This window comes from Electrona antarctica, assembly GCF_951216825.1.
Source record: "Electrona antarctica genome assembly, chromosome: 1".
Classification (NCBI taxonomy): Eukaryota; Metazoa; Chordata; class Actinopteri; order Myctophiformes; family Myctophidae; genus Electrona; species Electrona antarctica.
The window spans coordinates 38,604,781-38,630,283 of NC_136806.1; the positions used below are offsets into that span (position 1 = coordinate 38,604,781).

The 25,503-nt window shown below is 44.9% G+C and overlaps 1 protein-coding gene across 1 annotated transcript; it reads left to right on the forward strand.

Moving 5' to 3' along the window:
* Positions 1 to 33: 33 nt before the first annotated feature.
* nsd1a (nuclear receptor binding SET domain protein 1a) lies at positions 34 to 25,330 on the forward strand (the record flags this gene model as incomplete). Its single annotated transcript, XM_079496933.1, has 26 exons — positions 34 to 117; positions 1,150 to 1,329; positions 1,926 to 2,181; positions 2,269 to 2,836; positions 4,619 to 4,760; positions 6,856 to 7,028; positions 7,115 to 9,347; positions 9,522 to 9,643; positions 12,108 to 12,372; positions 12,849 to 12,946; positions 13,069 to 13,131; positions 14,238 to 14,444; positions 15,131 to 15,220; positions 15,614 to 15,737; positions 16,540 to 16,740; positions 17,893 to 18,072; positions 18,960 to 19,116; positions 19,475 to 19,680; positions 21,178 to 21,290; positions 21,386 to 21,658; positions 21,797 to 21,913; positions 22,364 to 22,505; positions 23,369 to 23,475; positions 23,799 to 23,997; positions 24,356 to 24,965; positions 25,291 to 25,330. The coding sequence occupies exons 3-26, from the start codon at positions 1,943 to 1,945 to the stop codon at positions 25,328 to 25,330; spliced, it is 6,669 nt and encodes a 2,222-aa protein (XP_079353059.1). The 5' UTR covers positions 34 to 117; positions 1,150 to 1,329; positions 1,926 to 1,942.
* Positions 25,331 to 25,503: the final 173 nt, after the last annotated feature.

A 25,503-nucleotide genomic window follows, 5' to 3' on the forward strand; every position in this document is an offset into this window, starting at 1 on the left:
TCATGGTTACTCCGTCAGTCTCATGCGGTCAGCCTGCCAGAAAGCTTAGGAAAAATCTGTAGGCTAACCACCGTATCAAAAATGTACCCGAGCAGTTCAGTTCTGTAGCACAGAAAGGTAAGTATTCGATGGGATCAATGCCCCTGGCCGGGCTTTGTGTGATGATCCACCGGCCGGGGACTGGCCCACTGCAGGAGGCAGCGTGTCTTATTGTATGTCGTGGCGACATGCGCGTTTTGGGGATAAATCAGTTTTCAGTCATAATACCCATATTATACACTCATAGAACCCAGCACGAGAACATAATAGGCCCGGGTCATTATTTGAAAGTAGTAGAATTCGCAACACTGACACGTTTATTGCCGAGGTCTCTTTTTTCCTTTTCCTGTAGAGCACCTAGCGGCCTAGATTTCCTCATGTCAAGAATCTTCTCCAGACAGAGCAGAGGCAACAACATGGCGCACGAAGTTTCATTACACAGCACACAGGCCGTGTTTCCCCCTACGCGCCCAGGCCTCATGTAGCCTATATACTGCGCCGCGCGAAGGTGTCGCTCGCCGAAAGAAAAATAACAGATCATCAAAGTTAACATGTCGCATCCACGACGCGTTGTTAATCTTAATCTGTTCCTTTTCAGCAAGCGACACAATGAAACACACACCAGATCCCGAGCCAATTTCGAGAATCCGCGGCCTTTAATTATAAACTGACTGGCAGGCAGCACGAATGGTTTACAAACCAACAGAGCGATTATTATGCGCTATAGTTTATTCTTATTCCATGAGTTTACATATATAAAATAAACGTACATATCTAAATTAAAGCAGCGTGCGCGTGTGAATGTCAGTGTAACTGTGTGCGTGTATGTGTGACTGAGTGTGTGTGGTGCTACGGCCCTGTGCACAGTCAGACGGGGGGTTGGGTATCTGAGCCGATTGGTCGCTGCTCCGCTCACCAACACACAGCCAGTGAGTCTGGGCTTGTTTTAACACAACCAGGGGCACTTCTTCGACAGCATGTAGCAAATATATATAAGCTTATATTATTGTGATCGCTGCGGGACCAACCATGGCACACTGACATTCCGCTGCAGTTGTGTGTTACAGCGTCAATGGAAAGGTTATTTCATTGAGATTTTTGGTCTTTTAGGGTCTGATGAGGAGGAGATGAGGTGGAGAGAATGAGAGCTCTCTCCCCCTGCCTTTGGCCTGCTAGTGCTGCTGCAGCTGGGATTGAGCAGATCTGCTTTCACAAATCGAGAAAAACACTCGCTTTATGCCCATTTCTGAAACATCCGCTGTTGGTTTCACGGCAGCCGACCTCCAAATGGTAAGTTTGTCGCGTCTGATCCCACGTGTTTGTAGTTTTTTAACTTACTTCGTCCAGTCCCCTTTTGTAAGGTAAGCTTCCTATGTTATTTGTGTGGGGTTGCGTGTGTGTGACTGTGTGTTTATGTGTGAGTGTGTATGTGGGAGAGGGAGAGATGGCTAGTGTCACCACCTCTAGTCTGCGCTCCTTGGATTTGATACAATCAGCGATCATCAGTCAAAGCGATAGTATTTTACAGTAGTATACTTTGTGGATTCATTTATGGACGGAGCAACACTAGAGGTTGTATCCTGTTTTGTCTTATGCCGTCCGGCGGCCTTTAGAATGGAGGCCAGCAGCAATGTCGGCATATTAGTGTGTGCTGTGCAGGCTATGTGTGTGGCTGGCTGTGCCTGCTATCCTACTACTGTCGCACCGGGTGCCATTGTCGCTCTGTTTTCAGCGGTGTTTGGAGATTGCATTATGTTATCATCAGATCCTTTGTTACACTGCCCGGTGCATGAATGACAATGTTGATCACCCGACCAACTAATCAACATTTTTTGAAAAACCCTCATGCAGCACTGACCTAACAGGCACCATTTGGATTTTTACAGGAAAGAGCCATGAAAACATGAGTCAGTCATACAGACGGGCTGTTAGGGGAGGCTCAGTATTTGGCTCAGGCCAGCCAGAACTGAGGCCCCCCAATGGCCTGACCAACACTTCCTATGGAAACCAATGCAGCAGTGCTAAGCGTGTCTCAAAGAAAACGTCAGCCATGCAACTGCCATCTTCTACACTCAAACAGGCACCTGTCCAGGGCTACAGCCAGCCAGAGAGATCCCGCCGCTACAGCCCACAGAGGAAGTGGTAAGTATCCCATTGCATTGCTTGTGCTGCATGTAAAATACTGCACACTTTCACAAATAAACTATAAACCTGAACTCTGGTTGACAGGTCTGACCTAGGGAGCCGCCGTGCCAGAAACCACATCCACTCACCGTCCCCAAGCCCAATCAGCGATGAGGATGATGAGTTTGAGGCTCCGTTAGTCCGTCTGCCACCCTCTCCAGATGAGGATGAGATGGAGCCCTTCAAAAATGGATTTTCCCCTCACAGTTCTGACAGCTTGGAGCATTGTTCCCCCATTCCCAATGGTTACCTGCATTTTGAGTCCACGCTGTTTGACAGCGGAGAAGTTAAGGGGGAGGAGGTGGAGGAGAACAGTGATGGAGAGCTGACACCTTTTCCTCGCTCCCCAAAACGGAACCGGGGCAGAACTGTAACCGACCGTAAGACCACAACTTCCAGCTCAGGGGCAGACAATCATAGCTCATACAAACCTGCTGTCTTTAATCTTATGGCTAAGACTATATCTGAACTCAACCCCACACTAAGCCCCAGCGCGTTGCCTGACATCACCATGGGAGATGGGTGGAGCATGGGTGAAGACTCGGACAGCGACAATGAACTCGTCTCTACTCCTGACCGGGGTCTAATGTCACCGGCCAGCACCAACTCTAATGTGAGTCTGAAGTGCCTGCGATACTGCCTCAATCTTCTGTTTAGTTTGTTTAGTTTACTTATTTGACCAATTACATTTTCCACATTCAACTCATCTTAACTATTTGCAGCATGTCCCTAACATGCATGTGTTTTGCCAAAAGACATGCAAGGCTTTTGGTGTGAGATGAAACCCACATGGAACACAGCCCTCAATATATGCAAACTTCAGTAAGGCCCCATTGAGCCATAGTCGTATTCAAACCCAGGACCGTCCTTTTTGCTGTGAGGTAACCATGTTAACTACTGAGCCATGCCCACAGTGTACTTGTATTGAAACCGGATTACCCAATGCTGTTATATTGATTGTCATTTTATTGAGGAAGACTCCTGGTTTAACCAAGCATCGCTTGATTCGTTACTTTTTCATGTGCAAAGATGGCTGATCCATAAGCGTCGCATCGTGTTGTAAGCTTGTAGATCTGCTATTTTTTTTAAATTATTCGAAAGTGAAAGTGGTCCACCTTAAGTTCAATATTAAATTACCCACGTTTTTACCAATGAAAAGTATTAACAAGAGCTTGTGACTAAATAACTACACTGGATCTGAACACAAGTTGTTTTTTTTCCATTTCCTGAAAAGTAACAGTATTCTCTCTGTCTACCGAGCAATCTTCGTTCCTACTCTCACCTATGGCCATGAAGTGTGGGTCATGACCGAAAGAATAAGGTTGTGAATACAAGCGGCCGAAATTAGTTTTCTTCAACGGGAGATAGAGATAGTGTGAGAAGTTCAGTCACACGAGAGAGACTCGGAGTAGAGTCGCTGCTTCTTCGCCTGGAAAGGAGCCAACTTAGGTGGTTCGGGCATCTGGTTAGGATGCCTCTCAGGCGTCTCTGTAGGGAGGTCCTCGAGGCACATCACACTGGGAGGAGACCCCGGGGCAGACCAAGGCGCAGTTGAAGGAATCACATCGACTCACTGGCCTTGGAACGTCTCGGGATCCCCCAGGAGGAAGTCACTAATGTTGCTCTGGAGAGTGAAGTCTGGAACACTGGTGGAGCTGTTGCCCCCGCGACCCGACTACGGATAAGCGGTTGAAGATGCATGGATAACAGTATTAGACATAAAACGGCAGTAGGGATTTATTTTAACGGCCTGGATCTGTAATTATGTATTCTCATAGATCCGTGGTTTTCACCAAGTACCACCTCAGAAAATATTTTGCTCTCTGGGTACCACCATTATGACTTAAATTAAAATTCAGTAGTGTACACTTAACTATCCCATCATATTCACACAGGAGGGACATTTATTCTAATAAAATATAAGAAGAATATATTTTTACAACCGTGAGAGGGAGACTTTCACTCTCTCACACACATACACACAAGCACGCGTGCGTGCGTACACACACTAGTGAGACGTTTTACTTACGATTTAGAAAAATGCAATAGTGGTGTAGGTCCGTCTGACTTCGAGACGTCCACCACTGCAGTTTTTACGTGCAGCTGCTGCTGGTCAAAATATTCTCCTAGTCTTCCACACTTTTATAGTTCCATTTTAAGCTTCGTTTTGTTTGTTGTCATCTGTGAACGTATCAAAGCCAACAACAAACAAGACTAGTTTCTTATTCCTTGACTTAATTGAAATTCATAATTTAACTTATACATTTTATTTAGAACATCAGGTCTGTGGCAGAAAAGTATAATCTACCAGTAGCTGCATGTACGGCAACACAGTTGTGAATATTTTGCCTGTGTTCTGCATAATATACTAACAAGTTTACTTTGTCCTGTGTAGCCCAACAGCCCAAAGAAGAAGCCCCTCCCAACAGCACAGTACATGGACGGGGACCTGGTGTGGGCAAAGTTCAACAGAAGACCATGGTGGCCATGTCAGATCACCTCTGACCCCAAGGCGGGGAACCACACAAAGATGAAAGGTGAGACTGAAGTTGTGTGACTGATGGACATTGTCACTGAAGTGTCTCCAATGAGGAGTGCTTTGTGAAAACGACTACAATTTAACCTTCAGCACTTGAATTCGAACGTGCAAAGAAATATGGATCAAATACACAAAAGAGTCTGTATCAGATATTTCATTGATTACTAATATATTAACGTGATGGAAGTCTGCCTCTTCTTATGGAGGGACTCTTTTCACCTGTACATACTTCTACATGCATTGTTTGCAAAGTCATGTATTATTTATATTGATTATGTAACTAAAAACACAAACCGTTTAAAATGTTCCAAAATGGTAGATGTACAAGCTCGCAGCGAGCATATTCAAAAATAGCCAACACAAACGTCTAAAATGACACTGATGCTTTCCCAGTTTTGGGATAATGGAGCAGAGTGCTGAAACTGTCATGTTTGGGATGGGGTGTGACAGATTTATACATTTGTCAAAGAGAGAAGAATGTCAGACCCCGGAATCCCTTTTCATTTTTAAATTCAATTCACAGCAAATGCCGAGTTGAAATATTTGTTTTAAGCCATTACCCAAACCAGGAACGCATCTGTCATTTTAGATTGTTGCATTGGCTATTCAAAAATAGCAGATGCACAAGCTCACATTTAGAAAAATCTTGAAAGTGTGAGAACTACTTGAGATTTAGAAGGCATTTGTAGAATCGGCTTAATGGGTTAAAGGAGCATTCAGTGATTTGGGTGATTTGGAAAAAACCCCGGTCCGCCCGATAGCCAGACGTGCACATGCACACGCTCTACAGTGAGGGGAAGTGCAACAGGCCAACAGCACGCACACCAAGGCCGGCCTCTGCTCGATCATGATTGGCGGAAGGCCCCTCTCATCCTGATTGGATGAAGACTTGGCCACCTAGCCAAAAACTAAAGCTACGTTTTTTTTTTACCCCAGGGGCTCACTGGGGACAGGGAGGAACTCCTTATATGGCACACTCTATAGTAGGGAGGATTATCACAACAAAACAAAAACAATAAGTGATATTTGAATTAAGTGAAATCACTGAATATACCTTTTAAGCACATAAAAATTGACGACCACTGTAGTAAAGTTTTGCACAAGGTCACAAGAATTTGTACGAGCGTATCAATTTTCGAGTGATGGAGTATGATTAGGCCTATTTAATACTATATAACCCCTTTTGGACAGAATTCATTTCTAAAATCTTTGTGTTTCTGCCATCAATCAGATGCTATATTAAGATGAGATACTCAATTTGAATTTAGCACAAACGATAGATATAAGTGTAGCTATGTGCCAAATCTAGGGCAGTAGGCTATTACAGTTATTACACTAGTACACTTATTACACTATTGCAGTTATTACACTATTACTTAGCACTCAGACAATAAGTGAGGTCAAATGTTATCTACTTCAATATATTTCTTGTTGAGTCATCGAGTTAGCTGGTGTGTATTTTTATTTTAGCACAACTTATCTCAGAATTGGGCAGTAAGTCACACACTGGCAGCCTAGATCCATGTGCTGTCGTCTCCACTTCCTGCTTTTTCAAATTAATGTCATTTATTCTCCAAACCACTTGATGGCACCCAAGTGCTTCCAGTCCTATCTTGGCATGTGCCAAAACTGACCCAATAGGCCTTGACAGCCTTCCTTTTCCACCTCAATTCAATTCAATTAGCCTTTATTGTCTCCGAGGAGAAATTTGTCTTGGGCACCAAGAGACAGCGTTATACATTACATGCATGCATGCATGCATGCATACATGCATACATGCATACAGTACGTACGTACGTACATACATACATACATAGTACAAAAAATTATTATCCTACCCACACTGTGCAAATATATCAAGAGATTCAAGTATTACAGTATTGCACTCTCCCATCTCGCCTATATTTGGCCATTAACTGGTATGTGCCAAATTTGACCCGGTCCGAGTTAAGGGGTTACAAATAAAATAAAAAAATAGCCGAAAATAGCTTGTAGATTGGATATTTATATTTGATGACATACCCAAAATAGTGTTGCCAGGTTGAAACTAGTAAATTCTTGAATGCATCAATAAAGTTGTTTTGTCCTTGCAGTGCCCAGTCCACGTCCGTGCCGTTTGTATTTTCTGGCAACGATCGGGGAGGTCGTAGAGTCTTCCTGGGTTCAGGGGAAAGCCATTCTCCCATTTGAGGGTGGTCATCAATTTGACAATCTCCCAGTGCTTCGACGGCGAGGGAAGCAGAAGGAGATGAGCTACAAGTATACAGTAAGTTTACATGGAATGAATTTAGAAAATATTCAGAACCTTTGTTTGTAAATGTCAGTTCTTGAACATTACTCTGTCCTTCGCAGATACCCAAGAGTTTATTGACTGCATGGAAAGTCAGTGTGGCGGAAGCAGAGTATCTGCTCTCGGGTCGACAGCGTGGTGCAGAGAGCCCGTTGACCACGTCTGTCAATGGAGGCGAAAGGGTACCCACTCCACTTCCTCCTGAAAGTCCACAGGAGATCCCCTCTGTTTCAACAGACCCCGATATATCCCTCCCATCCGGCTCTTCGGCCAATGGAAATCTACACCCTCCTGTCACGAACTCTACCCCGAATCCAAATCCCCCAGGTACACTTAGGGCTTTTAAGAAGAAAAAGAAATGCCTGTCTGACATATTTGGACATATAATTGGGGGAGTGAAGGAGGAGCCGGCTGCTCTTGCAGCGATCAACCAGACTCGCAGTACAGTAGATCCAATTAAAGAAGAGCCCAAGGACTCACCGTACGCGGATCTGGATTCAGTACCTATGCTCCAGCGCCCGAAACGAACAGAAATACCTTTAACGCAGGACCCAGAGACACTGGTCAGTAAAGAACAGGGTCCTAAAAAGCCACAAGGCAAGTCCGATTTGAAAGAACAGAGTCCCAAAAAGGTCCAAGGCAAGTCTGATGAGAAAGAACACGCTCCTAAAAAGCCAGAATGCAAGTCTGCTGAGAAAGAAGAGGGTCCTAAAAAGGTACAAGGGCGGTCCAATGAGAGGGAACAGAGTCCTAAAAAGCTACAAGGCCGGTCCAATGAGAGAGAGCAGGGCCCTAAGAAACTACAAGGCAGGTCCAATGAGAAAGAGCAGGTTCCTAAGAAACCACAAGTCAAGTCCAATGAGAAAGAGCAGGGTCCTAAGAAACTACAAGGCAGGTCAGATAAGAAAGAGCAGGGTCCTAAGAAACTACAAGGCAAGTCCATTGAGAAAGAAATCACTCCTAAGAACGCTGAGTCTGGCGTTGTCCCTAGCGTTTCCCCCCCAAAACAGATTCCTGACGATACAGAAAAAAATGAAACAAAGTCTGAACAGGGTTTGGAGAGCTCTAAAGAATCGCTAGAGGGCTCTGTTAACGAGCACTCTACGCTTCTTCCTGCCAGCAGTCGTCTTATGACTCGGGCCTTGAAAGCAGAGGAAGAGACAGAAGTCAATGATACATCAACCTCTTGCCAACACTCAACAGATGATAGCATTGATGATGAGCATGATAAAGTTTTTATTGGTAATGATCAGATCAAGACTGACCTGTCCCCTAGCAGTGTATTGTCCCCTAAACGACGAGCCAGAAAACCTGATAAAAAGCTAATTCGTAACGGCTCATTGATAAAGACCAAGTCTCCATCTCTAGGCCCCGGGCAACCCGTTGTGCAGCCAGTCAAGATTAAAACAGAGAATATTGTCTCTGATATATCGTCCTGTTCCTCCCCTCCATCCTCTCTCTCACCCATGGACGCGTTCCAAGATGTCAAGGAACTAACATTTAAGTCCCTTGTCAAGGAGGAGTGTGATGATCCTGATTTATCTACGTTTCACCCTGATGCCAACTACAAATTCAGTACCTTCCTGATGTTGCTGAAGGACATGCATGATACCAGAGCAAAAGAGGGCCGACCTCTGACTGTCCCTCCAACACCAGTGGTGATCAAAGAGGAGCCTATGGTTATCCCGAGCTCCTCAGGGAATGACCCACTCTCGGGGGGTGGTGGAACCTGGAAATCAGCGATCAAAACGGAGAACAACCGGTTGAACCGGCCAATGAAACCATCAACATCCAAAAGCACAGCAGTCAAAGCCAAGAACAGGACTAAAGCTATCATGAAAAATGACACCTACAAATGTGAAGGGATGCCTCTTCTCACTCAGGGGCCGAGCTCGGACAAACAACGTAGAAAGCAGCGACTGCCCGCCAAACTAAAGGTCAGCATACCTGGCCTATCTCCTGAACTAGCTGACCTGGCTTATGGCAGAGAGTTTGTTAGCGGCCACGCTGACCTTGCAGAACCCGGATTTAGCTCTGCTGTCACAGCCACCGAACCCACAGTTAGCTACCTCGATAAGAACTCTGATCCCAAAGTGGCTCCAAAGAAGCGCTGGCAGATGGCTGGGGGGGTTCCTGAGAGGGCAGCCGAGGTGCGGGGCGTCGTTGGGGTGACCATGGAGGTGAACGGGGTTTCCGGAGGCGTGGCAACGGCAAAGCCACTCCTTGCCCTGTCTCCTGATGTGAACTTCGGTACTGAGAAGAACCTGCACATCCTGGAGAAGAGCGAAACGGCTGGTAAGTCCGAGATCACATCTATAAAGCCTAACCCCTTTATTGTTTGTTTATTCATTGTACGACCATGTCACTCACGGAAAACAGATGTGTAAAATGCTTTCATTTTAACCATCTTTGAGCCAACTGACGACGACCAAAAAGCTGATCGTATATGTTCCATGTTTCCTTCCACAGCGCAGTCAGAATCCAAGCGGCTCCGGAAACCAAGCAAAAGGCTGTTGGAGTCGACAGAAGAGTATGAACAAATATTTGCCCCAAAGAAGAAATTTAAGAAAAATACAGAGCTTTCCAAGACGGTAACATTTTATTCATCTTTATATGGCTTGGAAATTTCAGTGTAAAACAACTATTATGTAAGATTCATATAACAAAAACAAGGATCACTGGATTCACTTTTGGTTTGCTTTACTGAATTATAACTGTATAATGCACACAGTAAAATCTTCAGAAAGTATACATATTTACCTGTAAGTTGCTTTTCAGAGATAAATGAACACAGATGATGGCTGCAACAGTGAACCGTGTTTTGACGCTATGGTCTTCCTGTGTGTGTGTGTGTGTGTGTGTGTGTGTGTGTGTGTGTGTGTGTGTGTGTGTGTGTGTGTGTGTGTGTGTGTGTGTGTGTGTGTGTGTGTGTGTGTGTGTGTGTGTGTGTGTGTGTGTGTGTGTGTGTGTGTGTGTGTGTGTGTGTGTGTGTGTGTGTGTGTGTGTGTGTGTGTGTGTGTGTGTGTGTGTGTGTGTGTATATATATATATACTGTATGTGTACTGTGTATTATACAGGAGAGTGACACATTCAGCATAAAATGCTATGATGAAGCAGAAGTACTATCCGATCATGCTCGGTGGCAGTAAAAATGCTGAGCAGAATCAGCTGACCTTGATTTTGGATCAAGATTAACAAGAGAGACTATTAAAGAGGGTTTGTTATTGGAGTTCAGTCACAAACTAAACTGGCTAGTGTCAGAAATTATAATATGAAGCGCACACACACTCTGACCATCATGCTTGTACATGATTGTGATATGTAAGGAAAAACTAATTCTCAGGTGGCTGAGAATGTCACTTGAGACATTCTCCATCTATAGCGTGTGAAAACGTGTACGTCACCAAGAGGGGGCGGCGTCTGAAAAGCTAGGGACGGCCCTCTCATGGGCATTAAATTCTAGCCCACATCACTCAGAATAGAGTGACGGTGGTATGTTTTTGTAAATATTGAGCTTGTTCTTGGTGACAACATAGTGAACCAACACCAGGATGGATATAAGAACGTCGGGCCCAAATACATTACAAGGACAAGGAAAATGTTGTGAACAAACACGGCTGTGCTTAGATACTACGTTGAACGTTATGTCTCTGCGCCGTACAGCCGAGATCCAAGCCATTCTACGTCTTTTTGTAAACTCGTCAATCTGGGTTCCTTGATGCTGTCTCCATGCTGGAAATCTAATTCCTTTTTCTGGCTCATTCCCTCGACGTGACCTGCTGTGGCACTTATTTACTGAGCAAGTCTGCACCATTGTGAGGTCAGTTTAAAAAAAGAACGTATACAAGCACACGGATAGTCGCTCAATGTAAACAAACCAGACAAGCCAACAAGTATGGCGGCCGCTACCACGTGACACATATGTTGACGCCCCCTCCAGGAGATTTTGGTACACACTATAGACGGAGAGGCCGCCTGGGAAACAGAAGGTCTCAGGGTTGATTCCCGGCCCTACCAATGTGTTGGAATTGTCCCTGAGCAAGACATTTATCCCCTAACTGCACTTCCCTCTGCTCTCAAGTCTGACCTGAAAACTGTCAATTCAGGAGATCATTATACAGTGTCAGAGGGATGTTATATATAGTAGGGTTGTAGTGCATAAACACCTCATTACAAAGACTAAAGGCACATTTGCGAATACAGTGGTGCAAAAAACAGTCCATAGGCACTGTTCTACAGAGATGTAGAAACAAGCGATATGGTCCGATGAGTCATCCGTCTTCACAAGTGGGCGAGTGCATGTGTGGTGTACACCAAGAGCCTGAATGCTTGACCTGCCAATGATGAGGTCTGGTGGCTCTGTCATGCTGTGGGCGAGGCATTATCATGGCATGCTTTCAGTCCACTTAGGGAGGGGCCCTGCAAATGAATAAAAAAAAACAACAACATACAGAGTAACCACATAAATGCATTGCAGTGCACATGATATAAGACTACTTTATACTTTGATGTATTTTGTGTCGTGCCCCGAAGATAGCTCTTCTATAAACTCACAACGCAATGCATTGTGAGCTTGTAGATCTGACAGCATAAATAAAGCACAAGTATTTTCATATTCCCACTCACTTACTCGCCACGAATAAGCGACACCTTCATGAAATAACCCAACACTTTATATTGGTTTGTCACTTATCTGTATATACAGTATGTATATCGTCACTGTTGGGTGGAAGCTTTCTATCTCCATATTTCACATTTTTATGTTATGTAAATTAATGCCCTATGTTGTCATTTTTTTTAAATATTTTAAAGTCGATAAAGCTTAATAGCCTAGGCTGCAATGCCAACCTGACGGTGTGTCGTGGTTTCGAATCACAATCCAGACATCCTTTGCTGCGTATCATTTCCCACCCGAAAATTTACAATTTTGGACATGCAAGGTTTACGCCCGGCAGAGACAATATTCTGAAAAAATGTGTGCGTGTGAATTCAGACCATTGTATTACATTGATGTCCACATTATTCAGCGGAATTGTTTTTGTTTGCATCCCACAGGGTACTAGTCCAGTCGGTGATAAAGTTAGACAGCAGACAGCAGGGTTGCCGTCGCCCCTCCATCTCAGCTCCACACCAGGTGCTGTCACCTCCAGCTCCCCATCCCCCTCCCCCTCCCCCACCCCCTCTGCTGGGCTTTCTGTGCAGCCACTGGAAGATAGCCTATCCCAGGATGAGGCCCCTGCTGTGGCACACCCAGTGACCCCAACGCAGCCCTGTCTCTCCACAGAGGCAGCAGACAACACTCATCTACCTCTGGACGCTGGTAAATTGTGTGTGTGTGTGTGTGTGTGTGTGTGTGTGTGTGTGTGTGTGTGTGTGTGTGTGTGTGTGTGTGTGTGTGTGTGTGTGTGTGTGTGTGTGTGTTTTACATTTTGTTCACATTATCATCAACCCCTCTGTTCTGTAGTTTTTTTAATGTGCGGAATGACATCAGATATCGATATTTGGTTCATATTAATTCAATTAGCCAATGTAACTCTGTTTTGACAGAAACTTCCTAATAAATTCATATAGCTTAAGCTTACTCTATCGCAACTCTTGTTGGCAAACAACACGTCATATATTAGTATTACAAGTATGCGTTAGATTTGAAAAGGAAGCAATTATATTATTATATATTGGTATGATGTAGAATATACTGATGCTGTAGGCCAAGTTTAAAATGTCTTTTCTTGAGAAATCCTTCAAATGTAAGAACGGTTGTATAGGTAGTAAAAAATAAGTTTTTGTATCCCATAGCTCCTGTAAACCAAGAGAGGAAGAGGCCGAGGAAGTCTTCGCACAAGGTCCTGGAATGCACCATCGAAGAAGTTTCTGTTGATCCTTCAAAGGAGAAGGTATAGTATACCTTCAGTCCAAATAGACATTACCCAACAACTACAGTATGTCCTATGATCCATGGGTTGTTGTTGCAGTACTCTTGGGAACATATTGTTTTGGTTCTCTCCTTGTCATCCAGGAGGAGGCAAAGAGACACAGTGGAGTTACCTCAAAGAGCAAGCCAGAAGTCACAGCCACTCAGGTATCACCAGAACTCTTAACCGCTTCAACTCTAGTGGGTCTTAATGACATAATAGTCAAACATTCAGGGGGAAAAAAACAGATGTGCAAGCTCATATGTTTTTCTATGGTTTAATTGTTTAGTTTTAGTTTAGTTTAGTTTATTCGCACAATAAAAACAGTACAAAAAAGGGTAACATCAATAAAAGAGAAATATGTGCAGGTGAGAAAAGAAACCCATGGAGGGCTTATATGTGGTTCTCACCAAAGATAATATACAAATAGTAAGTAGACAAAGTAATCACACATAGGTATGAAAAATAACAAACAAATAACAACAAATACATTATTTACACTTGTGATGTGTGTGTGTGTTTATGTGATGAGTGCGTGTGCGCCCATGCACGCACGTGCAAGCCTGAATGTGCCTAAGTGAACATGCATGTCTGTCTGTGTCTGAGTATGCACAATAAAGCTAGAAGAATCACTGTCAGTCCATAGCACTGACGAGGGTCTTAGGACCGAAGCGTTTGCTTTTTAATTGCACTTTGAGCACGGAGCACATGCAAGTCAAAGATATTGGGCTGGTGGGTTGATAACTAATGGGAGCTAGTCAGTCACCTGTGCATGATTAAGCTAGCTGCATACTACACCTGAGAAACCAAAGTCAGTTTGGTTCGGGAGGGCTCCCAGATGAAAAAACATCTGACGGACAATTGTATTTCATATTGTCACCTGTGGCTTCCAGCGAGTCACAGCGAGTCGCTCAAGCAGTGTGTACACTAGACAGGAGCACTGGGACCGATGGTTAAATTAATTAATATTGCGGCCGCAAGGAGCTGTGGGGAATTTGTGACAAGTATGGAGGACAGGTTTTGCCCTTTCCTAGTGATGGGTTGTATTTATGAATGGTCGAGGTCGATGGAGAGAGATTTCAGAGGGATGTCTCTTCCAAACTACCAAATTTAGTTCTGGTCCCGCCCACCCGAACCTCTGAGTGACGTCATATTGTAGTATGTAGCGTTTGATGTACCCTATGTACCCGTTTTGTACTATATCATCTTGTATGTCTTGCTGCAAAACCAATTTCCCTCAGAGGACAAATAAAGTTGAAGGTGTTTTGCACAGGTTGAATCTGTGCAGAAGGAAGTGCCTGCACCCAGCACGTCGGCTGACACCATCACTGCTGTCCAACATGTCCTCGCCACCTCTATAGTCTCTGGGCCTCCAAGCCCACCGGGATTGAAAACGCCCAAACAGGAAATAGACATGGAGTGCTCCAGCCTTGGGGAGAGACAAGGCCCAGCCAATGGAGCGCTAACTCCCAAACCTGAGGTAACCTGTTATGTAACTCTCAAGTCAATTCAGTTTGTAAATTCTTGCATGGTCACGATGACCCCATCTGTAAGAGCTGAATACTTGGTCCTTGTGCCAGTAGAACAAAGGTGTGCCTGAGTAACTGTAACAGGCTCAATTGTAAGAGGAGGGACAACTGCAGGTTTTCCTTAAAAGTTGTCTTCATTTCTGTACGGCAACAGAAACTCATAGTCCGCTCCTTGCCTGTAGTTGTCACCACATTGGATTAAGGTCCAAACAATAGCAGATTAAACAACCTGTCATAACAGAATATAAACTCTTCTTGTCACAAGTGTAAAAAAGAAAAAAACGGTTAAATTCTTGAGAGCTAGAAAGAGATAGAGAAGGAAACATTTCAGATATTGTAAATATGGCAGTGTGAGATATATACTGTACACGAGGTGCATGGAAAATATCAATAAAATGTGGCAGTTAAGTAGCATGGTCATTGCAGATGTCTGCTGGAAAGGAATATGTAGCTTAAACTAAAACTAAACTTAGGTAGAGTACTTGCCACGATGTAACTCCAACTATTAGAGGTACAGTATCTTCAGTGGTTGCTCCGTAACTGCACAAACCAGATCTCTACCAAAGTGTCGAAGTTTGCTTTAATTCCGTTGTCACCCAAAGTTACATTATTCCTTATTATTTCTCTCTTTCGACAGGTGTCCTGTCCCAGCCTGAATGATAGCTTCTTCTCCCAGATGGAGTTGAAAGGGAAGACAGGAGCAACCTTGAAGGAGAATGTCTGTCAGGTAAGATGGTTGCCCAGACCTGATGTTTTTCTTTGTTTAATTTTTAATTTATTTATGTGTTTGTTTATTTGATAGGGATGTTGCTATTTAACATATTTACAGTTCAACAGTCAATACATGGAACTGATGTGATGTGAACTGATGAGCATATAGTGTAGCTACTGCTAATTTCCATCACTGTAAACCATAGCCTCTTGGGGTTTCTTGCTTTACAAAATAGATTTTTTTTCAACTTGTCGTGTCTCTGTAAGAGGCCTCCCGCTGTTTTTGTCGTGTATGAAGTTTTTCTGCAGGACTTAGTCTGACACACCCTTTGGCCTTATTGTGTTAAAAGTTGTAGCAACTTGTGGTCAAGTAGCCAGTTTCAGTGTGTGGTTTTGTGTCGTTCTGCAGGTGTGTGAGAGGACGGGGGAACTTCTGGTGTGTGAAGGCCAGTGCTTTGGAGCCTTTCACCCACAGTGTATTGGCCTTTCAGCGTCTCCTAGAGGGAAATTCCTCTGTCATGAATGCACTACTGGTGGGTGCATGTTATTCTTTTTTTTCACCCAGTGTCACTGTCAATTATCTAATCATGTAATCCTGGGCACTTCCTCTGCCAGGGGGGGGCAGTGGATTGACCTCATGCTTACTTCTATGCATGAGGAGTCCAAGCTGCTTCTTTTCAACTGACAGGGGGGAGTTTCCCCGGTTGGACGTAGCGCGTGGAAGGAACACGTTATTCCGACCAGTTCCTTTCCCCTCCATCCGGCGCCCCAGCTGGCCAGGGGGAGGTAGTTTAGAGACCAGGATTACTTCATGTTTTTGTGAGGGTACCTACCCTAGGGGACACGGGGAGACCATGCAAACTCCACACAGAAAGGCCCTTTCACCAACCCCGTCTCGGGTATGGGCACTGATGACGCGAAGGAGAGAACATGCCCCCACCACCCACAGCATCCCCAGCGGGAATCGAACCCAGGACCTTCTAGCTGTGAGCCGACAGCACTACTGACTGTGCCACGGTGCCCCCAGTCTTGTGTCGGTCTTGTGACCAGTCATGTGGTGTTCAAGAAAGTGTATTTTAAAATATCTTCAAAATATTCTTTCTTGCCAGATAGGATTTGACTAATTTGGTTTCCAGTAAGAGTTAATTTTGCGACAGCACAGGCTAAACAGAAGTTGGAGGAGATTCTGAAGAAATGGTACATACTATTAGACGGGAACATTTGAAAATTGTGGGAGACAACACGTCTAGAGACACGAGAGAGACTACCGATCTGGAAACAACCTTTGTTTTTTGTTGTGTTTTGTTTTTCATTAGTTTTGCTTCTTGTCCTCAGGTGTTCACACATGCTTTGTGTGTAAGAAGTCAGGTAATCGGGTGAAGCGCTGTATGATCCCTCTGTGTGGGAAGTTCTACCATGAAGACTGTATACTGCCTAACTCGGTCACACAACCACAGAATAAAGGCTTCCGCTGCCCGCTGCACGTCTGTCTGGCCTGCCACATCACAAACCCGCTTAACCTCTGCACCTCCAAAGGTAAGCTCTTAAGCCACAAAAGAAACACGATCTATCTATAAATTCCAAGAATCTGTTTCTTTTGCATATATCGAGAACCGTTCATCCGATCGACTTCACACTTGGTGGGGGTACTGCTAAGGAATGGAAGTACAGCGTTGAGTGTGAGTGAAGTCATTCAGATGAGTGGAGATCTTCATAACTGGCCTGCTCCAAACGGCAGACATGCCAAACCAAACGGGCATTGCACCAATAATACAAAATTATAGTAATGTTTTTATGACTTACCCTATATTTGACTTTAGATTTGAATGAAATGTTTATTTAATTTATACCCCGGAAGGAGGGCATCAAGATAACGTTTTGGAATTATGATAACTATGGTTCTCCAGTTGTGTGGTTTGCATTTACAAATTTACCAAAACATTAACCAACTAAGTGATGATTAGGTCAACAAACACAACTTGAACTAGAAAAGTGTGCTCCATGGAGCATGGTGATGACCCATGGGAACAAATATTTTGATTGTATGACCTACCATTCAAGAGTTATAGGCCAAAACGTGCCTGTTATAGCACCACCATGAGGCCGATTTGAAAAATGTAGGGTGGCTATTCTTCCTTGGCTTAGCCCTAGTGGGAATGTGCATGCAAAGTTTCACAGCGTTCATGATTTGAGGAATTTCATTCAAAAAGGGCCACTCCTGCAAACTTCATCAGGATAGAATTATGAAAAATTGGACAGATCCGTCTTGATCACATGACTATAGGAAAACGTGTACCGATGTTTGGGTTAGGGTTAGTAAAAATACAAAAAACTCAATTATCAATAAATAAATCGACCACCTGGTGGTGCTAGGCTGATATGAAAAAGTACGGTGAAAAAACAATGAAAATGTATCTAATGCTCATCAGCCTGAGTATTTTTTGTTTTGAGAAGAATCTTGTTTGAGGCGGTATTTTACAAATATCACAGTGGCTGTGTTACTTTGAGATGGCAACAGCGCCCACATGTGTTATTGGTTTTTGTACAACATCTTGAACATCTGGTCCAAGCAAGATATTTGAGTATATCTGCTAAATACACTATCAGCGAGACTTGCAGATCACAGATCCACCAGGGAACACTCGCATGTACTTGAATATCGAACCTCCTTTGTGTCCTATGGTGTAGGTCGACTGGCTCGCTGTGTACGCTGCCCTGTGGCCTACCATGCTAATGACAACTGCATGGCTGCAGGCAGCTTGGTGCTGGCTAACAACAGCTTCCTCTGTCCAAATCACTTCACCCCTCGCAAGGGCTGCAAGAACCACGAACACATAAATGTCAGCTGGTGCTTTGTCTGCTCTGAAGGTAAGACTTTTCTTCTGTAATTATATTACATTTATTTTTTTATTGGGGTGTCCGGGTGGTGCATGGGGTAAAGTTCATGCTCGCCACCATGGTAACTGGGGGTACAATTCCTATACCAGGGTTTCTGGCTTGGCCAGGCGCTCCAATGAACATACTTGGTCATTGCACTGGCCACTCCTGCAGGTTGGTCAGGGTGCCTGTTCAGCAGGGAGTGGACCTGCGAGGGATTAACTATGCATCATCATAATAATAAGGAATGGCATTTTTATAGCACTTTTCCAAATGCTCAAAGCGCTATATAATGGCTCATTCATTCATACATTGGAAGGTGAAGCGGCGAACAGTCGACACCAGCGTCCTCACTTCCCTTATTCACACACCAATGGTAGCAACCACTGGAGGCAATGTGGGATTCAGTGTCTTGCCCAAGGACACTTCGACATGTGGACAGGAGGAGCCGGGATTCGAACCGTCGACCCATGGATCATTGGACGACTTCTGAGCCTCAGCCGTCCTGCATGCCTTACACCTTCTTTGTGAAACTAGTGCTCACCATCAGGTGAAAAGATGTCTGGTGACATCACATGTATCAGAGACATTGATTCCTCCCCACACACATTTCTGTGAGGAGCCCCCACCAGGAGTCCTTCGTTCTACACCTCCTGCCCAACATTCCCTGCTGAAAGGTGCCCGTCAACAGCCCGACTTCCCCCCTCAGAACACAGGCCAATCGTGTTTGTGTAGAACCCACAACCTCTGCGGTGGTGGGAAGGCACTTTACCACTGTGCCACCCGAGCGCCTTGGTGTATGGTGCTGTAACCGTATACTGTGGTTTTACAAGGGGCATTGAGGTATGGTACTGTAACGTTGTACTGTGGTGTTACAGGGGGCAGTCTGCTGTGCTGCGAGTCCTGTCCTGCTGCTTTCCATCAGGAATGTCTGAGTATTGAGATGCCTCACGGCAGCTGGTTCTGTAACGACTGCAAAGCTGGGAAGAGGCCGCGCATCAAGGACATCCTGTGGGTCAAATGGGCTCGTTACAGGTGAGGACAGGGATCATGGATCTCTTCAGTATTGACAGATGAACCTGGTTATCTAGGCAACGTCATGTGTCCAAAACTTTTCAGGAAAGAACCGGTGGATCCAATGTAGTTATTCTTTTGTCACATGCTCTTGTTAATACTTTTAATTGGTTAAATATTTATCTCACTTTCACATACAAAATAGCAGATCTACAAGCTAAAGCATTGAATTGTGGCATGTTGTGATCTCTCAGCTTGCAGATTTATCTACTTTTGTGTGACACTGTAGACAAAGTAGGGCATTAGATGCCAAAAAAGTTCAAATATAGACATACAAGGTTTCTGCCCGACAGCAACATAACACCTGATCTGTGTTTAGGTGGTGGCCTGCTGAAGTTTGTCTCGCCAAAGATGTTCCAAACAACATCCTGAGGATGAAACACGAAGTGGGCGAGTTTCCGGTACAATTCTTTGGCTCCAAAGATTTTGTGTGGACATACCAGGCCCGGGTCTTCCCATACATGGAGGGTGACACACACAACATAGAGAAGATGGGAAAGGGCGCTGATGCCATCTACAAGACAGGTAAATTGTACTGGTTGCACAATGTAAATATGCTGACATATTACACTGGATTGGACACTAGGGGCTCCATTTTTGTCTCATCTTCCTAAAGCCACTATTTGGGGATTTAGGAGTGGGGAAAGGGTGTTCCCCCACTAAAGTTGGTATTTTGGTTACCTGTCTAAATCCCTTAAACACCTCCGTTAGCCGTTATATTATGCATAGGTGTGGTTTGGGCGTTACACAATTAGACCAATCACCAGTCCACGTCCCATTGCCTTTAATAGATCCCTTATGCGTTGCCCGTTAGTGCTATATTGCTTCATAGCCTCACCCCTTTGCTTTCTCACTTGTGCTGCACCCCCCGCCCCCCTTGTCGTTCTTTTTTTCCCCACACGCAAAGAGCCAAGAACACTCGTCTTTTCATTGAGTCACAACTTGCTCAAATTTCAAAGTTTCAAAATCAAATTTCAAAGTTCTATGTAAACTACGAAATTAGGGCTTTCATTTGTTATATAGATTGTGCATGTAGATCGTCTCTACGGAACGGTATGAAGTGAAAAGGAAAGTTCGGCAAGTCGGATAAAACCATTTTCTGCGCTGGTGATGAACTGAAGAATCGTGCATGCGGCACAAGCCGCACAGTGGCTGGCAGGCAGGCTGGCACAAATAACTTCTTTGACTATACAATTATATAAACACAATGGACACAAGGAAGTGGCAGGCACTCACTTCAGCTGATTATAGGAAAATAACAAACGCAACAAACAGATGCAATATGAATATTGGAGAGATGAGGCAGCCTGACTAGTCTGTGCCTGGACATCTCCATTGAAGCGCGCGGTGGCCGCTCTTTACCAAACTAATTTGGTACGGCTTACGGGTGCTTTTAAATGCCACTATCGCTTTCCCAAATGTATGTGACCAAAATAGCAATTTAGGGGAAAGCGTGCCAACACGCCCATGACCACACCTCTAGGCGCAAATACCGGTGTCGGACAAAAAGATAGCGGGTGATGCTGGACGAAAATACCATTAAGGGACAGAGAACGCTCCTATATTCGTAATTTTCGGGCAGCGGCTGAATTGCGGGCCGCACTGCGGGTAAAGTCAGAGACAAAATTGGAGCCCTAGGGGCCCTATGTTGCCTTACCGCTTATCCCTAAACTTTGTTGCCATTTCTTACTATTTTGAAAAACATTTTAAAATAGTTCAAATAGCCGATGTACAAGCTCACAACGTGTCGATGTAGATCGGCTAGTTGAATTATTATAAAATGTTTTTCAAAATAGTAAAATATGGCTAATAAGTTTAGGCATAAGGGCATAAAGGCATTGTTGCAATTACCTCTCCATCACGAGAGGGAGATGGCAAACTTACATTAACGCTTAGCTTTAAGCAATTTTAAGATGCACCTTAACAACTAGGCCAGCGGCGCCCAAGACAAATTCGTTATGAAAAATCGATATAATTAGTTGCAGCCCTAGTTGATGTCTCAATCATGTATTGTGTTCTTAGCACTGACTGAAGCAGCTGAAAGGTTCAGGGAACTACAGACAGAGAGGGAAATGAGGCAACTACAAGAGGACCGAAAGAACGACAAGAAACCTCCTCCATACAAACACATCAAGGTATCGTTTCGAAACCAACATACACATCTGTCTGTTACTCTGTTTTATCACCCACTCGAGGAGGTTCAACAAAACTGTGCTGTGCCTTTACTCAGGTGAACCGACCAATAGGAAAGGTGCAGATCATCACGGCTGACTTGTCGGACATCCCACGGTGCAACTGCAAGGCATCGGATGAACACCCGTGTGGCCCAGATTCCGAGTGCATCAATCGCATGCTGATGTACGAGTGCCACCCTCAGGTGTGTGCGGCTGGAGATCGCTGTGAGAACCAGACCTTCACCAAACGTCAATACACCGTCGTGGAGATCTTCAGGACGCTGTCCCGGGGCTGGGGGCTGCGCGCCACCGCCACCGACATCAAGAAGGTCCGTGGTTGAGGAGAAATCAGCGGGAGGGTTGTTTTTCTTAACCTTGTAAATGTAAATTAAAATGACATGTCATCTCATTCTTTTCTCCTCCTCTCTATTCTTTTTCTTGTCGTTATCACGTTCACTCGTGCACAGGGGGCGTTTGTGAATGAGTACGTGGGAGAGGTGATCGATGAGGAAGAATGTCGAGCCAGGATCAGACATGCTCAGGAGAACGACATCTGTAACTTCTACATGCTTACACTGGACAAGGTGAGGCGGTGCTAGGGATTGAAACTATGATTGATAATCTATGAATTGTAGTATTTCTATTTATGTGCCGTGTAATGCACTTAAACTAAAGTGTAATCATTTTTTAGAAAAGAAAAGTAAGTAAGACTTGCCAAGCCATATAGGGCAGGAGCCTATCTCCTGTTTCTGTGCAGTGAGGCAGCATAATGTGCAAGCACACCCCCTGGACATGATGCTAGAACGTTGCAGGGATTTGCCCCAATCCAACCCTTGATGCGGAGTGCCAAGCAGGGATGCATGGGGTCCCATTTTTAGTCCTTGGTGTGATCCGGCTGGACACTAATCGCAAGGCCACTGAGCGGTCTCTCTTTTTCTTTTTCTTTTTAGAAAGGTGCTACACCAATAAATATCTTGTTGCAATCAAAAGCTATCACTTATATTAACCCAGGATGTGTATTGTTGTGACACCAGGACCGGATCATTGATGCCGGGCCCAAGGGCAACCAGGCTCGCTTCATGAACCACTGCTGCCAGCCCAACTGTGAGACCCAGAAGTGGACAGTGAATGGAGACACCCGGGTGGGCCTATTTGCTCTACAGGACATCCCAAAAGGTCTGCAAATGTAATTTCTATTGAGTTTGCCTACACACTTGTTTTCTATTGAGTTGGCCTTGATTGTTGACGGTGTCCATGGCCCCTTCTGCACTGGCAGCCAAATCCAGCCTGAATCAGATCTGTGGCACATCCAGATTGGATTCAGATTTGTCAAAACACAAACAAGTCACATGGAATTCGCGACTTGAGACACATTAAGAGGTGGTTCCAAATCAGATTTCAGGAGATCCGTCTCAGTCTGAACGCAGACTGATCTAACCTGATCTAACCATCCACGTTGCACATCTCTGCTGTTGGGTAGAAACCACTTAATTCAGGAAAATAAAAATTTCAGGAAATAAAGAAAACCTTATATTTTGAAAACAAAGCAATACTGCCTCATCAAAGTTGGTTTTGTAACTTTATGTATTGTCAATTACTTCCATGAGAGGTGGTGGAGTTACCTGTTTTAGTTTGAGGGTCCAATGGAGTTAATAGGTTTTATCCCAAGCGCTTTTTGCTACTTTTCGTTGGTTCAATATGTTCTAAACAACACACAGACGTAAAGGGTGTTCAATAGAACTGATTCATGCAAAAAACCTAAAAAATGGAGTTAGGTGGTTTCCTCCCGACAGCAAACTGTCCAAAACGTCACTTGAAGCGTCAAGGCGCCTACGTCGTTACCATGGTAACCAAAGCAGAACACTCACAGATTTGTGACAGATCCGATCTGGTCACTTGCAAATGCAGTGTGAACAGTGAGTCGGGCCAAAAGATGGGATTTGAGAAATGGATTTGGCTGCAGTCTAAAGGATGCAGGTAATTTGTTGAAATCCATCATCTGTGGCTAAATGCCATGCTAATGCACTTCATCCAAACAGGTGTGGAGTTGACGTTCAACTACAACCTGGAGTGTTTAGGCAACGGGAAAACTGTCTGTAAATGCGGAGCTCCTAACTGCAGTGGATTCTTGGGTGTCCGGCCAAAGGTAAATACATCATCTTTATTTAGGTAAAAATACATTTTAATTTCATGATAAAATAAAATGCTTGGTACAGTAAATTCAAATCCAAATTAAATTATTATAAATACCAATGAGAACGATAATATTTTTTACGTCTCCTCGGGGTGGCTTGCCCATGTTTGAGGTCACCAGCCTAGTAGGTTCTGCTCAAGGTGTTACATTTGTCACATTGTCCATCAAAATAATATATATTTGAGAGATCTCTCTCAGCCCGATGTACCATGTCTGAGATTGGCAAAGTGCTGCAGAACAATCTTGTAGTAATCCAGTGTCTCAATGTCTCTCAGAACAAGCCGCCAGCAGAGACACCGAAAGAAGGGAAAAGGAAAGTTCCTGTGAAGAAGAAGAGCAAGCCGGAACTGACGAAGGAGCGTGAGGATGAGTGTTTTAGCTGTGGCGACGGAGGACAGATTGTGTCCTGTAAGAAACCTGGCTGCCCAAAGGTCTACCACGCCGACTGCCTCAACCTGTCAAAGAGACCTGCAGGCAAGTGATCTGAAAGCCATTTGCTTCCTGGTTTGAGACATTCTTTTTATTATTTAAATTTGAAGCCTTTATTCTGAAACATAACAATTACATCTGAAGGACACTTTAGAACAGTGTGACTGGAACGTAGAACAAATCATGAATTAATTAGTAAGAAATACACAAAACGGGAGTGTTTGAGTAGAATTCGAAATGACGAATATAAAAGAAAATATATGGTGCAAAATTCTTTAGAATTTCTAATTCATTAATTCCTCAATTCATCAGCAAATGTCATTGTTAAAATGTTCCAAAATAAAAGCACATCTAACATAGGAGACGTTTTAGACTGTACTGACTGTGATTGTGTGCCCCCTAGGGCGATGGGAGTGTCCATGGCACCAGTGTGACGTGTGTGGCAAGGAGGCGGCCTCCTACTGTGAGATGTGTCCCAACTCGTACTGCAAGGAACACCGCGAGGGCATGCTCTTCATCTCCAAGCTGGATGGGAAGCTCTCCTGCAGCGAACACGACCCCTGTGGCCCCGACCCGCTGGAACCGGGGGAGATCCGTGAATATGCGCCCAACGCCGCCCGCATGACACCCGGAGGGACCACCCCCTCGTCGTCGGGTCCTGGCTCCTTGGTCTCGGATCAGAGACCGCCGCCTCCTGCTGCCTCCCTCCCCTCGCCCCCCGCCGCTGCTATGTCCACGCCGGTCAAACCGGAACCTGCTCCTCGACTTTACATCAACGCCAGAACTGCTACCACCAGGTTCATCCCCCCCACCACCTCCTGCTTCGCAGACGGCGCATGCAGAAAAACGTTCCGTTCTCTCTTTCACCCAACTCCCGAATCCTACAAGGACGAGAAAGAGGAGGATGTGGTGGTGGTGAAGGAGGAGGAGGAGGAGGAGGAGGATGAGGATGAGGAGGAGGATGGCGAGGAGGTGGGAGAGGACGGAGGGCTGGAGGAAGGAGAGGTGGACGAGTTGGAGGTGGAAGGGGATGATGAAGATGAGGAGGAGGAGGAGGAGGAGGAGCAGGGGGACGACGACGAGGAGGAGGAGATGGAGATAGTGGAGGACGAGGGAGAGGAGGGTCAGTATGGAGAAGTAGAAGAGGAGGCGGAGGAGGGCGGGGACGTGTATGACACCTGGGGCGGGTATGTAGAGGAGGAGGAGGAGGAAGAGGAAGAGGTGGAGGACGATGATGATGAGGAGTGGTGGAGGGTGGAGGGCGATGAGAACAATGACAAGTGAGCTGTCTCTCTCTCTGGAGCGTGTCCATCCATTCCTAAACAAACGACTCTGCAGAGACGTTCTCATAGAGACATCGGAGGACTTCGAGGCCTGAGAGAGTTTAGTTCTGTCTGTGTGGTACCTGTTTGAACTAAAGTCCTGGTACTGAGTTGCCTTCCACATCTCCTGGCCCGGTTGGACAAACAGTGGGGAGGGGGATGCAAACTGGTGCTAAGGCTCAAGGACCGAGCCACTCCGTCTGTCATGTGTTCTGTTGATATTTCTTTT